The sequence below is a fragment of the Bombyx mandarina genome, chromosome 18 (genome assembly GCF_030267445.1).
Source record: "Bombyx mandarina strain Sakado chromosome 18, ASM3026744v2".
Classification (NCBI taxonomy): Eukaryota; Metazoa; Arthropoda; class Insecta; order Lepidoptera; family Bombycidae; genus Bombyx; species Bombyx mandarina.
Genome location: NC_143224.1, coordinates 13,207,596 through 13,222,949, shown reverse-complemented (window position 1 = coordinate 13,222,949; position 15,354 = coordinate 13,207,596). Strand labels below are relative to the sequence as shown.

Here is a 15,354-nt window from a genome sequence, read left to right as displayed (position 1 = left end):
TCTGTGACACTGAATGACGCTCAAGAAAATCAGTGTTAAAAAATAAAGAGTTTTAAAAAAAAAAAGTTTTTCTTTACATATATATATAAGGTATACCTTGCTTACATTTCCCATGTGTTTCAAATCGAAACTTAAACAGACAGTACATATGATACAATCCTCCTCCTCGCGTCGTTTTCCTTATTACTGAGGGTCGTGACTCTCCCGCTGCATCAGTTTCTTCCGTACGATTTCCCTCCATCTTCTACGATCCTTAGCTTTGTGGAAGGCATTGTGGAAGTTGATGTCCAGAGAAGATCGTATTTGGTCTGACCATCTCGTAGGACTGCGTCCTCTGGGACGTTTGCCATCTACCTTTCCATCCACCATCAGCTGTTCAAGATTATGACCCTTTTTACGAGCAATATGTCCGAAGAATTCCAGCATACAATACAAAAGTATAAATGTTAATGTAGAAACCACTGCCTTACCGTTCCGTTTGTACTAAAATAAACAGCTAAAGAAAAGAACTGAGCTCGCAAACCCCTCTCGAGCAGTGCGAGCAAAATTAATGTGTTTTTAATAATTCCTTCAGCCATCTCCCAAGGATTTATTTTCAATACGTGTTTTTAAAAGGAACTGCGTAAAGATGCTGCATAATGTAATCCATTTTATATGATGACTAGCGATCCGCCCTCGCTTCGCTTCGGAAACATCAAATTTTATTATTGATAGCTGAGTCCCGCGATGTTACCCGCGGTTATTGTCGTACCGCAGGGGAAGCCGCGGAGCGAAGCTAGTCTAAAAAAAGTAGCCTATGTTACTCCTTATATCATCAGCTACCTATCGGTGAAAGTCCCGTCAAAATCGGTCCAGCCGTTCCAGAGATTAGCCGGAACAAACAGACAAACAGACAAAAATTGTAAAAAATGTTATTTTGGTGTGTGTACCGTATATATATTCACATGCATGTAGTAAGAAGCGGTTATTTCAATATTACAAACAGAATTTTATTTATATGTATAGATGATGATGGTATTGTTATGCGCTAGAGCATGGAATAAATAAAATTTCCACGAAGGTACAAATTAAAACTCTATTTATCACTTAGAACACTTTAGGAACGCTTTACAATTCTCAATTCACTTTTTCCGCTTCGCTTCAGGTGATCTGTTCGCTATTTCGCTTCGAACAGAACTGATTACTAAATATCTTCCTGCAACGCTTTTACGAGTCGTTTCGATATGTGTTTCCGCTATTTGATAATAGATGGCGTTACACTTCTCTAGCGTTCTCGATATTACTAGTTCTTTTGTTATTCATTTCTGCTATTTCATAACGATGGCGTTATTCTTACCGGTGTAATGTTATTTATTCATCGTGGTGATAAAAATGTAGGAGTATTTTACAAAATTTTTAAAACCATGAAAGTATAATAATGTTTTAGGCTTCGCGAATAGTTCACTTACATTTGAGAAAAAAAAAGGTTTTATCACCCAATATAAGCAAATATAACTTTTGAACTATCAGCAATAAATCTAAAGATACTGTCTACGGTCGTGAACAATTCATATAACAGAAAGCTGAACTTTACTACTTTTAAACTTTTACTCATAAAAAGGCTTTTCTATTCGTGTACTTTTATATAGTTACACTAAACGTTACTACATATGATACTTTGTCATAATAATCTTGAGGCAGTCAAGTCGGTAGCTTTCACAAATAATTGTTACAGTAACAATGAGAGAAAACACTCGTCAGTGCTAATGGTAGGGTGTTGTAAGCCATCGGAAGAAGATTACATACAATCAACCTGTCTATTTAAGTCTACGATTTACATAGAACAACCTCAACCTCAGGTAAATATATCAAAAACTCTCCTATTGAGAAAGACCTTCGTGGCAGAATCAGCAGGACTCAGAATTAATTAGCAACCGAACAAAGAAAGAAAGAAGATTAAGATTAACTACCACTATTACTTAATAGTACTAGAAAGGATAACGCGGAAGTAAAATACATTTGATTGAAATTCGGACAAACGGCCATTGAGAGATCCACCCTGGATTCTAACACTCGCGCAGGTGATAAATCTATTGTTTTTTGATGGCTATTGACTTATTTCTGTCGCAGATTAATTCCTCTTTTCAGTATGAATGGTAAAACATGTAAAAGTTAGTTTTTATTCTGTCAGTGCGGAACTACTTTAACTATTTGTGACTGATTTTATTATTCGCTTAGCATTTAAGTGTATACACAAGTTTGGAATGGAACAAAGCCACTGAAAATTAATTTTTGATCCCTTTAGAAAAGCCCATTGAAGTCTTAGTAAATTTCCGTCATTGTAATGAGAATCACTATAGGGGATTACTGAACAAATAATTATGCTAAAACGTCGAGAGATCTATTGATCGTTAATAATTGTTTCGTTAAGATGTCGGGTTGCGTTGATTAAAACAGATGACAAGTGTGGCTACGAAAATACATAATAATTCTGTGTGATAATACATATTACATAAAAACAAACGTGTGGCACTCGGGAACTGCCGCGGTAAAGCTATTGCATAGCATTTTTTATCAACTTATGCAATTATATTATAATTAGACAATGATAATTTAATATTAAAACAATAATAAAACAAGACCACGCTATATTAAACACTAATAAAAGCAAAACATTAACTGTCCCCTTCACACTCATAAGCTAGACCGCGCGAGAGAGAGATGGACAGACTTTTCATGATACGCATTCAGTGTGACGTCACGCCACGCGCTTATTCACAAACACTACACAAGCGCAACGTGTGAACGTATTGAAAGCGAGTTACATGGTAGTCGGAGTGAGGGGTGTTAGGTTTTTTTCGTTACGGAATTTCATGATTCGGTCGCCGCGCTCAAGGCCCGCGATAAAAGCTATGCAATAGCTTAATAATACATAATATAATTCTGTGTGAAAATACATAATAGCCACAAATTTATCAGTACATACAAAGCACTTCAAACGAACTTCAATGTATTGTCAGTACCCAAGCTTCTAATATCCGGTACCATCATTTCCCATTAAATCCTCTGTAACGCCGATTACTTCCCGTTAAACATGTTTACATAATCCTGTACTTAAAATAGTTTCTCTGATGTTCATTAACAACAAGCTTAAACTCGAATACGTTTCTTAGTGGGTTTTATTCGGCAAAGCTTTATTCGATGTCTTTACTGATTTTCGTATGGTTAGTGACTTACTAGCATAGGTAATTGCACAAAACCTTTCGGTAGGCAGCGGCTTGGCTCTGCCCCTGGCATTGCTGAAGTCCATGGGCGACGGTAACCACTCACCATCAGGTGGGCCGTATGCTCGTCTGCCTAAGAGGGCAATAAAAAAATAAAAAAAGTAATAGAATAGAATAGAAATATAATAAAATAGAATAGAAATTTAGTAGAACAGAATAGAATTAGAATCGGACAGACGTTACGACTACTCTATATCAGCCCGTTTGAGCACATAATAATGACAAAGTGAATGACGCAACGGAGCTTGGAGCTCGAAGTTGAACTTTTAACTGCTTTCACCTTACTGCCATCATTTACATCAGAAAGATTCATCGCTTCGCACCAAACGGCAGCATGTACATGCAGACACACAATATGCTCTACCACAAATTATTAGCTAAATTTATTAATTTGCGAGTTTTATGGGTCATTAAATATTATTATTGCATTATGCTGAATATCGGTTGTGAACAAAGTTTAAGAACGTACATAATCATATACTTCGAAACAATACTAATCGAAATTTAAAAATAATCTAAATAAATAAAAATGATCGAAAGGAGAATGACCAAAAGTCGTCTAGCAAAGTTGCATGTTGCAGAATCAAAATAGCATCGAAATAGTTTTCTTATTTGTTATAATCAATTTCACTACAGAATTTTTTTGTACAGGATTGGAATTATGATTTTAAGATAAATAGTAAATCAACAATTCGCATCATTTCCGTATTAAAGTCATGACATGACGTTTCGCTCTCTCTATATAGACAGATTACTCATGCATGAGTTTTTAGACTCAATCATCACAAATGATATCAAAATCTTGTACAGTTAAATAACTAGGTATATTACATTATTATATTATATTCTACAACGTATTGAATTATGATTTTATCATTAAGTTAAAATAATTATTTTTTCTGTGTTCCGTTTCACTCAGACGCAACTGTCAAGCTATATGATATTATTCTCGATAGACGTAGTCGAGCCGGCGGCTGCGACCCAGCAAGCGGCCATACGTTTTTATGTACCTAAAAGTGTTTTATTACGCCAGGACGTATATGTTTTGTTTATGAACTCTTGAGTCTCTGTAATTCTGTAATCATGTTGATGCTTGAGCCTCTGATAATGAGGAGAAGTCGGTGTGTGAAAACTATGATTAATATGTTTTGTTTGTGGGCTTAACATTATTTATAGGTTATGTCCGTTTTGGTCTAATTACTTGAAAACCCGGTTAATTATGGGGAAGCGAACACTTTTATTCGATAATATATAAAGCGTAGTCTATAATAAATAAAGATTTATTGTGCAATAACTTAAGACGGAATTCCATACATATGTGGTCATTTTCCTTTACTGGTGGTAGGACCTCTTGTGAGTCCGCGCGGATAGGTACCACCACCCTGCCTATTTCTGCCGTGAAGCAGTAATGCGTTTCAGTTTGAAGGGTGGGACAGCCGTTGTAACTATACTGAGACCTTAGAACTGATATCTCAAGGTGGGTGGCGCATTTACGTCGTAGATGTCTATGGGCTCCAGTAGCCACTTAACACCAGGTGGGCTGTGAGCTCGTCCACCCATCTAAGTAATAAAAACAAGCGCACTGTGGACAAACGCAGTGGTTCTAGGTAGTATGGATGAACTCGACTCCGTTAGCGGACAGTGCCATAGTAAAAACGAGATGATGGAATCATGTCAAACAATACCTCAGAATACTCCCAATGGAACATACGGTACAATATATAGAGAGAAGCGAAGTCCCTCCGCGGACCCAGAGGTTCCAAACGATCCGCGATAATGAGATTATCGACAATCCGAACGGCCCTCTTCTGTCAAATGGAAGTAGCTGGTATTTTACGAGAAATATCAGCTACTTCTACTAATACCACGTTATCTATTCCGTGACTAATACCATACTAGTGTGTATGATTTGACTGTCCATTGACAGTGATAAAACAAAAGTTTGGATCGATTTCTTTATTTCCTTTTACTTCTTTCTAATTGAAGAATCCAAATTCCATTTCCACTAAACATATTACGTCACGAGAATATTTAGCTCGGAGGCTAAACTTTTAATTAGTATTCCACAATTATACTCGTGGGGGCAAGATTAATTACTTGAGGACTTTCCTGAAAAGTTTGTAAGAGAAATTATATTAGGCTTTGGGAATATTATTTTCGTCATGAAGCTTTGTTGCTACTTGGCTCTTGTATGATTCACACATCAGCACGTTTACCTCGGTCAGTGAAGCTATGATTCTGTAAGAGTGTTTTAATGCCATACTGAAATGTAAAAAATGAGATCTTAGAACTTATGTCTTGAGATGGTTGGCGGTATTTATGTTGTAGATATATTATTATATGGGTCTCGGTAACCATCTAACTCCAGGTGGGCCGTGAACTCTTCCAAATAAACAAATAAAAATTAAAAAAAACTTGGATATCGTATTTTTATGATTAGCACCAATGAAGAATATCACAATGAAAATTGTAAATTAAATTGGATCACTAATTACATATACTATTATTTATGGGTCAGATTAATTTGCTCTTGTAAAGTATAAAGTATCAAAATATTCACAGCTCTGAAGACTTTTTATGTGGAACTAAACATTCATAATACATTACGAATTTTATTCAACCATGGCCTCTAACGACATTTGACTTACCGGCAATAGAAAAATCAATACAAGACATTGAAAATTTTGATCAAATATACAATAACCTATAAATATGTGCACTTAAAGCTCACGTTGCATACGCTACATTATTCAAGAATAAAGCTAAACTAGTGATACGTAGCAAGGCAGTTTTTAATGATAGGAAATGGCTTGTTTGTGCCAATAATATATCTGATGTCTATGAGCGAATCGTCGCTCATAGACATAGGCATCGGCTTACTTACCATCAGATAGGCTTTATCTTCGTCTATGTTTAACGTCAGTGAAAAAGGGCATAATTATAGGCAATTTATCATAGAGAAGATAACACAAATGCCGTAGGACCACGAGTGCATTTCTATTTGGAATAAACTTTACTTTTGTCTTTTGCAGGTGGGAGGTATGCGGGCGCATAAGGTACCCGCTACCCTGCTACTGTTGCTTTTCGCAATAGAAGCAATGGACGCCAACAGAAGGAAGCAGAAAGACAAAACCCCACCAGCGACCAACATCTGTGACATAAGCGATCGTGATTCTAAGGTCCATTGCTATTGCGAATATAGTCAAGAGATAAATGAAGCTATCAAAACAGAATGCTGGGTCTTCAATGGCGGTATAGAGAAATCGGATCCACTTTGGCCGAGTTTCATTTCTCAGTCAAACGTTGAGGTCCTAGCGTTCAATGTAAGAGCAGACGGTGGTTTGGATTTTGTACCGTCCAAAGTATTCAGGTATTTAAGGAAAATTAAGCAATTCGCCATAAAATACAGCTCAATAAGAAAAATAGACAGCTACACTTTTGTCAACATGACATCAGTCAACGAAATAACCATGACCAAGAACCAAATTGTGATCTTGAGTAAGCATTCATTTTACAACCTGCCAAATTTGACTGTACTCACTTTAGATGAGAACAGGATAAACGAATTGGCTTCGGAGACGTTTTATGAGCTTCCGTCTCTTCAGAAGCTGTATCTGACAAGTAATAACATAAGTGTCATACATGATGGCGCTTTCAAACATCTAGTCAATCTTGCAGACTTAGAACTGGACAGAAACAACGTGAGCGAACTGAAGAAGGAATGCTTCGACGGCCTGGCCAACCTGAAGCGTTTAGATTTAAGGAGAAACAAACTGACAGTCCTAAATTCATTCACGTTTACGGAATTATGGAACTTACAGTCGTTGTTGTTAGATTATAATGAGATTTATATCTTGGCTCAGAGGACTTTTGACGGGTTATCGCAATTGCGGAAGTTGAGCCTGAGTCATAACAAGCTTGTGACACTTGCTGATGGACTCTTTGAAGGCGTCAGGGGGTTGTCAGCACTAGACCTGCGGCATAACAAGCTTAAAAGGTTCACGTTTGATAATCTAAGGCCCATTTATGATAATTTGAAGAATCAGAATAGCTACATATATTTGAAAGGTACGTAAGAAACTATGTGAAAGATGCTTTAGTTTTTTTTTTTTTTCTGTTATATAATAAAAGTTATGCACATAATGAAGTTTTACAAAAATCCTATTTGGTATTTTTGTTAACTTTTAATCCTTTAGGGTTTTCAATCAAATGAATCTATATCTATACTAATATTATAAAGAGGAAAGATTTGTTTGTTTGTTTGTTTCGAATAGGCTCCGAAACTACTGGACCGATTTGAAAAATTCTTTTTCCATTAGAAGCCGACATTGTCCCTGATGAACATAGGCTACTTTTTTTAATTTTTTTTTTTTTTTTTTTTTTGTGTTTCATGTGTGTTTTAATGTTTCCGAAGCGAAGCGAGGGCGGGTCGCTAGTATATTATAAACTCGAATAAAAATAACAAATTAAGAGTTTAAAGGTTGTGGCGAAGTCTAATCTCTCAATATTGCTATTCAAAGATGTATCCAAGAAAGGGTTTAAACCTTTTATTTCTTTTACTAAAAGGGTCTTCAGTTAAATTGGAAAAATGTTTCCTAAACGATCGAAAGATCCTCAAACTTCATTCATGGATTTATCTGTTCACTAAAAAACGAATTAACAAAGACCATTCCGAAATTCAAACGCAATTCAAATTCTGCACGTCACCATAGAATTTAAATTATTGAATAAGAATCAATTAGTCTCTGTAGCCGTTCACCACCTTTATTCATTTATTCAATTGGGGGATTAATTAAAGCTCCGATTGTTACAGGGAATAAGCTAGCGTGCGACTGCCATCTCGCATGGATGCATAAACTACGTCACGAGGCGAAGAGCGTCAAAGTACGAACCTCACTCGAGAATTTCGTTTGCAAATTCACGGGCGACCCATCTTTGAGTTCACACTTTACTTATTTCGAAAGGAATATTATCGGCTCAAACGATTTGTACGAAGTCGACGTCAAAAGTGAAATGAAAGATTATTCGGATAATCCAGATGATTTTGTTCAAGATGAAACGGAAGACACTTATGTTGATGAACCTAAATCTGTTAAAGAAGACGATGAGAGGACTCTTTTACAGATACCGGTGGAGACGCTCCCCTGCCCTCAAGACGTGAAAAGCGTCACCGACCGTACTTACACGTATCCTTCACAAAACGAGGCCAAAGATTACAGGAATTTAATACAATCAACCTCGACTAGACTATTAATGAACAAACAGCTCTTGTTCATACACTCCGTATTTATATTATTATCAATTTGTTTTTAATATCTGGACAATAATTACTTTTACTTACTTTAAGTAATTTTAGTTTATATTGTTGTAATTATACATTTTTGCGGAAGGACATTGCCCCAGTTACATTTTCTACTTCGAATTCTATGGACTTATGAATAATATAAATGTTAGGTGTAATTGTAAAAATGTGATATAATTTAAGTAAGTATTTTTAAATAAAACAAAAGAAAACATTCTGAAAGTAATACTTTCTCAAACGTTTTGTTTTTCACGCATGTTGTTGTTAAATTACAAATATTTTATTAAAATAAATTAGTAAGGGTACAATGTAAAATGTCTTAGATAATAATTTATATAATATTAATGTAAATAATTTGATGTAAATAAATAAACTTAGATTTTTTCACCGCTAGTCATAATCCTATGTTAGGACATCTCAGTATGACAGTTTCTGTAATGTATTAATTATGTTGTTGTTAGTATAATTTGATGGAAAATCTTATTTAAGTTTTGTACAAAAGAAAAACGTTCAGCTAACTAACCCTGAACGCCTTAACAATAATGCTCTAGTTCAAATCTGCCATTTAAATGACTAAGAAGCTAGCTCAAGCTAGCTAGCTAGTCACTGCTCATTAAAAACCAAAAAGAAATCGAAAGTTTGCAAATTTATATCAACGATATCTTAATAGTTTACAATGATTACAATTTTCAATACCTTTCAGGTATCATAAATAAAAGAAGTAAGTGTGTCCATAGGTAGTGTCCATCGGTATTTTCTGTCAGAAACGTCACAGTAATTCTGTAAATGGTATAAGCAGCGGTGCCGAATAAGCTCGCTGAGTTCTCCACATAATACCGCACCCAATAACACACAACTAACATTAATCTTTTAGACTCTCGGATCTGTGGAAGTCCCGTTGAATGGCTCTATTTTTTGCCATAAAACCAATAAAAATCGGAACGTTAAAAGCATTTACAACTAATGCTTGCTTTTGGAATGTTGCCAATTTCACTTATTTTATATTTAGGTCGTGATGCAATGCCCCACGATGTGGTCTGTTGAGCGTGGACTGTAGGTACATAGTTTACCGCACTACGCAAAGATTATCGCTAAATATGAAACACTCATTTGCATTGTAAGCAGCAGTGTGGCACAAGGACAAACCTTGGCCCTGTGCGACAGTAATGAGCAATAATAAACAACAGGACACCTATGACGTGACAAACTAAAATAGTTTTTTAAAGTAATTTTAATTAAAAATAAATAGATTATGGATTTTATTTATATTATATTTTAAAAGCGCTATTGATCAGTTGTAGTTGTCTTTATGTACTCGCAGTAACTACAGGTAATTTGTTGTAGCTTTTTTTGTTCAGCCCACCTACTTCCACAGTTGGACATAGACCTGCCCTAAGTTTCGCCACAATAATCGTTCACGTTTTCTTGGAATTATTTATTCAGAACTAAATCTCGTAATCTATACTTATATATATATATATATAAAAATGAATTGCTGTTCATTAGTCTCGCTAAAACTCGAGAACGGCTGGACCGATTTGGCTAATTTTGGTCTTGAATTGTTTGTGGAAGTCCAGGGAAGGTTTAAAAGGATAAGAGGAAGATAAATATGAAAATGCTCGGAATTAAATAAAAATAACAATATCTTTTTTCCTTTTTCCTTTGATGTGTCCCCCGTCGGACGGATTCCTTTTGTTTGTTTTAAGTTTATTTTAAACAAAAGTTTAGGTCTTTTATTTCTCGATTGAGGCACTACGAAGTCTGCCGGGTCAGCTAGTTTTAATATTTTTCACTTTGATCTAAACACCTATTGCTTTTGTGACTGGTAATATCGTTTTAGCTTGTGACACGTGAAATGAAGTTGTGCTCAGCCAAGTGACTTCTCTGTTTGATGGGCTGTAAGTTCCTTCGCCTCTAACGGTAATCCAAAATTTGTATCGTTACTTGCTTCTATTCTAACGCTAATAATTATATAAAGCGTCCAGTCATTCGCATGAGCGAAGCTTGCAGGCGTGAATGGTAAACACATTACTCATGGCAGGATGTGTTGTGAGCTAGCACGTAAAATTACTTCCATTCTACCTATTCCTGCCATGGAATATTCCAACCTTTCTATCTAATGGATAGTCGTGATTAAAATAAAACTGAGAGTTCAACCTCAAGCCTCAAGTTGGGCATTTAGGGTCGAAAACTGGTAATCATCCAGATATAATGCGGCACATCAGTATCTTTAAATAACAAATTTAAGTTAATTTATTTAAAAGATCTTTTGATGAATTTACGAATTACTTTGTTAATTGAATTGCCTTAGTTTTAAAATTTAAAAAAATAAAGTATTTTTTAGGACATAAGACAACTCACCATATACATAAGACAACTAATTTGAATACGCGTTTTAATTTGACGAGATCTCACCTCGATTTCCGCGGTTTCTGTAACAGCGCTGAAATGTCCAAAACAGAACAAAATTAAACATCGTATTACATGCTAATTAAATCTTTCAACAATGCGTTTGCACAAGTATAAAATGAAACTGACATTTGTTGAAAATAACAAAAAATTTTTTTTCAATAGTCACACGAGATTGGTACATTTATTCAATAGTGTAAAACACATTGTTTCACATTTATATTCCGACACTTTGTAATTAGCACCATGTGGGTTGTGAGTTGTGTAAATCTTATACCTTTAAACGAGCAATTCTTGTATATTAATATGTATATATATATAATATGAATCTCGGAAACGGCTCCAACGATTTTCATAAAATTTAGTATACAGGGGATTTTGGGGGCGATAAATCGATCTAGCTACGATTTATTTTCAGAAAATGTTGTTTTATTCCTGTTTTCAATAATCAACTCTTCCCGACATCTATTGGCGAATAATAATACTATTTTTCTTAATTGAGGGCAACTAACCGCTTTAAAGACACAAGAAGATGGCGTTATTAAAAAAAAACCGAGCAAAGCTCTGTCATCATCTAGTAATAATAAATCTTGATGGATAACTTGAATTTGAATTTAACTCTTGTGTGACATTTGAAAAAATAGCTTTAATTTTTTTTATAATTAGTAAATAAGTATTTAGCTTATTGATTTAATGATTTTGAAATTCTTTCTCAATTACAATAAATAATTCATCATTCAAATAAAAATTCCAAAATCATTACAAATTTCAAACTCGATTTACTATAAGTAAATATTAGTAATAATTAAGATATCAATAAATATTAAAATTGGTAAGTGTAAATAAAAAAGAAAAGTTTGTAAATTCTAATACATTATTAATTTAAAAACAATTTCATTAAAGGTTGATGTTTGAGATTTTGTTTTATTCATGGAAACGAAAAGGACTTTTCAAAAGACATGGTGAATCTAATGTAAAAAAAATTTTTTTTTTTTATTGCTTAGATGGATGGACGAGCTCACAGCCCACCTGATGTTATGTTGTTACTGGAGCCCATAGACATCTACAACGTAAATGTGCCACCCACCTCGAGATATAAGTTCTAAGGTCTCAGTATAGTTACAACGGCTACCCCACCCTTCGAACCGAAACGCATTACTGCTTCACGGCGGAAATAGGCGGAGTGGTGGTACCTACCCGTGCGGACTCCCAAGAGGTCCTACCACCAGTGATTACGCAAATTATAATTTTGCGGGTTTGATTTTTATTACACGATGTTATTCCTTCACCATGGAAGTAAATCGTGAACATTTGTTGAGTACGTATTTCATTAGAAAAATTGGTACCCGCCTGCGGGATTCGAACACCGGTGCATCGCTTCATACGAATGCACCGGACGTCTTATCCTTTAGGCCATGACGACAAAAGAAGAGGTTTGTATTATAATAAGTAAGCTACGACTAATATCGGCATATATTTTTATTGCCTTCTAAATCTTTATCAGCAGTATTTGAAATCTAACGCTAAAAGAAGTTGTGTGTTTTTATTGCTATAACGTGTCCCTGCATCTGGAATACTAAGACTGCCATACCATATTTCTTTGTTCTGAGCTATCGATTCTATCGCGTTATCCGCTACTTTCTTCTAATTAGACAGAATAACAAGGGAAAATATTTTTTAAGATGTGTATGCATGAGCTATAAGCAAAACTGTTAGAGGCTAGATTGTATATCTTCTGATTGTTAAGCGGAAACCTTGATCACGTAAAATAGTTATATATATTCACTATTCGAGTAATAAACGACATAAGAACCACACCCTAGGCATGCTAAAGTGGTATGGTAATAAATATCTTCTGTCTTCTTCTTCTGGTCTAAGAAGAGACCGTCTTCATTACTGAAGGTCGTGTCTAATCTAAAATGTGGACCACTCGATGCACAATGCTTCCCCACGTCTTCCTGTCCTCGACGGTCTTTATAGCCTCGGTTATTGGTAGGCCGGTGAGCGTCTTAACCAGATCAGACCAGCGGATAAGTGAGCGTCCGCGTGATCTTCTCCCGTCAACCTGACCAACTACCATCAGCTTCTCCAAGTTATCGGGGCCTCTACGAGCGATGTAATAAGTATACAAAGTAATTAATTTTAAAGTAGATTTTACATTCTAATTTCTAATTTTATTTCGGAACAGGTGCCACGAGCCCTCAATTACCTTGAATTATAAACATTACGTACATCTTTAAATAACCATTACCCCACATCCTCTAGAGATGAGATTTTTCACACCTTATTAGCCTCCATAACGCGAGCGAGGAAAGTTTTTACAGCACCCGAGTGAGTAAACTTTAATACCGTTTTAATTAGCCGAGGGTCTCATAGGTAAAGATGTGTGCTCACTGGGTCTGACGCATTTATAGCTTTATACATACTAAGAGGTATATTTGGAGCTGATTTTGGATTGAGCTTAGGAGAGGTAATAAGGTAAATTTGTTTTGATCTTTTGTCAGAGTCAATCGTGTATACGGGCCGCTGTAGTTAAAATATCGCATTTTCATATAAATTCTATATCCGACATTCATCCGCCGTAATGTATATCAGCGGTGACAATTACTAAGTTTTATTTTTTATTGCTTAGTTGGGTGGACGAGCTCACAACCCATTTGGTGTTAAGTGATTACTGGAGCCCATGGACATTTACAACGTAAATGCGCCACTCACCTTGAGATTCTAAGGCCTCAGTATACTCACAACGGTTGCCCCACCCTTCAAACCGAAACGCATTACTGCTTCACAGCAGAAATATGCGGGATGGTGGTACCTACGTGTGCTGACTCAGGTCCTACCACCAGTAAAAGTATGGAGTATGGCATAGGATGGCCTGACTTCGACAGCGCCAAAAACATCCACAGACATATAGAATCCAGACAGACTTGACTCGATAATTCAATCGTTCTGGTAAAAAAATATTATGTTATGGACCAATTTTAAAGTCGATTAGCAGAATAAAAACTCTGAAACAAATTCAAGTAGTTAAACGACTTCTGCGATTGTCATTCGTTTAGAACCGATAATCGAGACCCGATCGAACAATTTAATTAAAATTGGTTCAGTGAGTTCGTGATACAATTAAAATTTTAACTGCCCGATCATTAAAACTAATCAAAACCTTCAGAATCGTTAGTGTATTCTACAGTTTTAAAATTTTATTACTAAATCGTTTCGATTTTAATAATCAATTCACTCCGCTTATGAGGAATGATGGTGGTGGGCTTCCTGAGCAAACTGAAAACTACAGCAGATTTTTATCTGCAAATGAAACAGAGAAGAGAAGCAGATGACAGCTTTACTCTACGAGAGGGTTCCAGGTGGACGCCATTCCTCATCAAGCTTCCATATTAAATATACATATCGACGCTTGAAAGGCAAACGTGACTAAGCGACAACGCGTGAACTTTACAGTAGACTAATTTAAAGTTGAAATACCTGAAAAAGTTGAATACCTGAAAAAAATTCTATTTTAACGAATCTAGCTGTTGGATTGGAATGATTTTAATAGACCTATAAATATATTTTTTTGCGCATCGAATATGGTTATTGCCTATCATTTATGTACAAAGCAGTTATTGTCGCTTAGTCACGTTTGCCTTTCAAGCGTCGATATGTATATGTACACGTAATTGCACCGTGCACACATACCGAACCTCGCCTATTTCTTTCTGCATCACCCCTGTCCAAATGGCAGGGATGCCCATGCCCGGGCAATAGGGTTCGCCCTGAAGCCCACCCTGCGCCCCCGTAAGGGAGTACGACGACCCCTCTTCTTCTGCAAATAAAATGTGCTCACGATATCATAGAACAGAAGCCTGTGATAAACAACATGAGCCCGTTGCTACTCTAAGCCATGAAGTTGATGCCTCAGTTGTGTTACTTACCGAGTGTCCTTGACTTCGAACTTGAGCGCGTGAACACTTCTCGACTGGAATAGGCACTTTCTTCAGATTATCTGGCTTTAACTGGCGAGAGAGTACTGAAACTCTAAGATAACGGATCTTACGATCAGGATTTTGCCCCCACTTTTTTGAATACTCATGTATACACAAATTGCATGACTTTAGATAAACACTACAGCTCAGTAAAGTTCAAGAAACTAGCTTTTAATACCTAATTTACATGAGAACAATGACGAATAATAAAAGTTTTTTACGAGTTATTTTGCGACTAACAATAAGGATTTTTATGTGCTATAACATATGTACTGAAAGATGCTTTTCTGTATACGTTCTTAAATGCCAAAATGTTAGTGAAGTGTGTAATTATCATATCTGGTGCTTTCATTCAAAACGCCTCCAGGGAAAGCGTGAGGATACAACTTGCAAAGACTCG

The 15,354-nt window shown here is 35.8% G+C and overlaps 2 protein-coding genes across 2 annotated transcripts in view; both read left to right on the top strand.

Moving 5' to 3' along the window:
* The window catches only part of LOC114242066 (uncharacterized), a 111,549-nt gene extending 99,695 nt beyond the window's left edge, over window positions 1-11,854 (top strand). Inside the window, exons 2-3 of the mRNA XM_028173072.2 lie at window positions 6,296-7,331; window positions 8,077-11,854. Coding sequence (XP_028028873.2) covers window positions 6,305-7,331; window positions 8,077-8,576 — 1,527 coding nt within the window. The 5' untranslated portion in view covers window positions 6,296-6,304 and the 3' untranslated portion in view covers window positions 8,577-11,854. The remainder of the gene's footprint in view (window positions 1-6,295; window positions 7,332-8,076) is intronic.
* LOC149501040 (uncharacterized) overlaps window positions 1-15,354 on the top strand; it is a 173,526-nt gene that overhangs the window by 72,694 nt on the left and 85,478 nt on the right. The window lies entirely within an intron of this gene.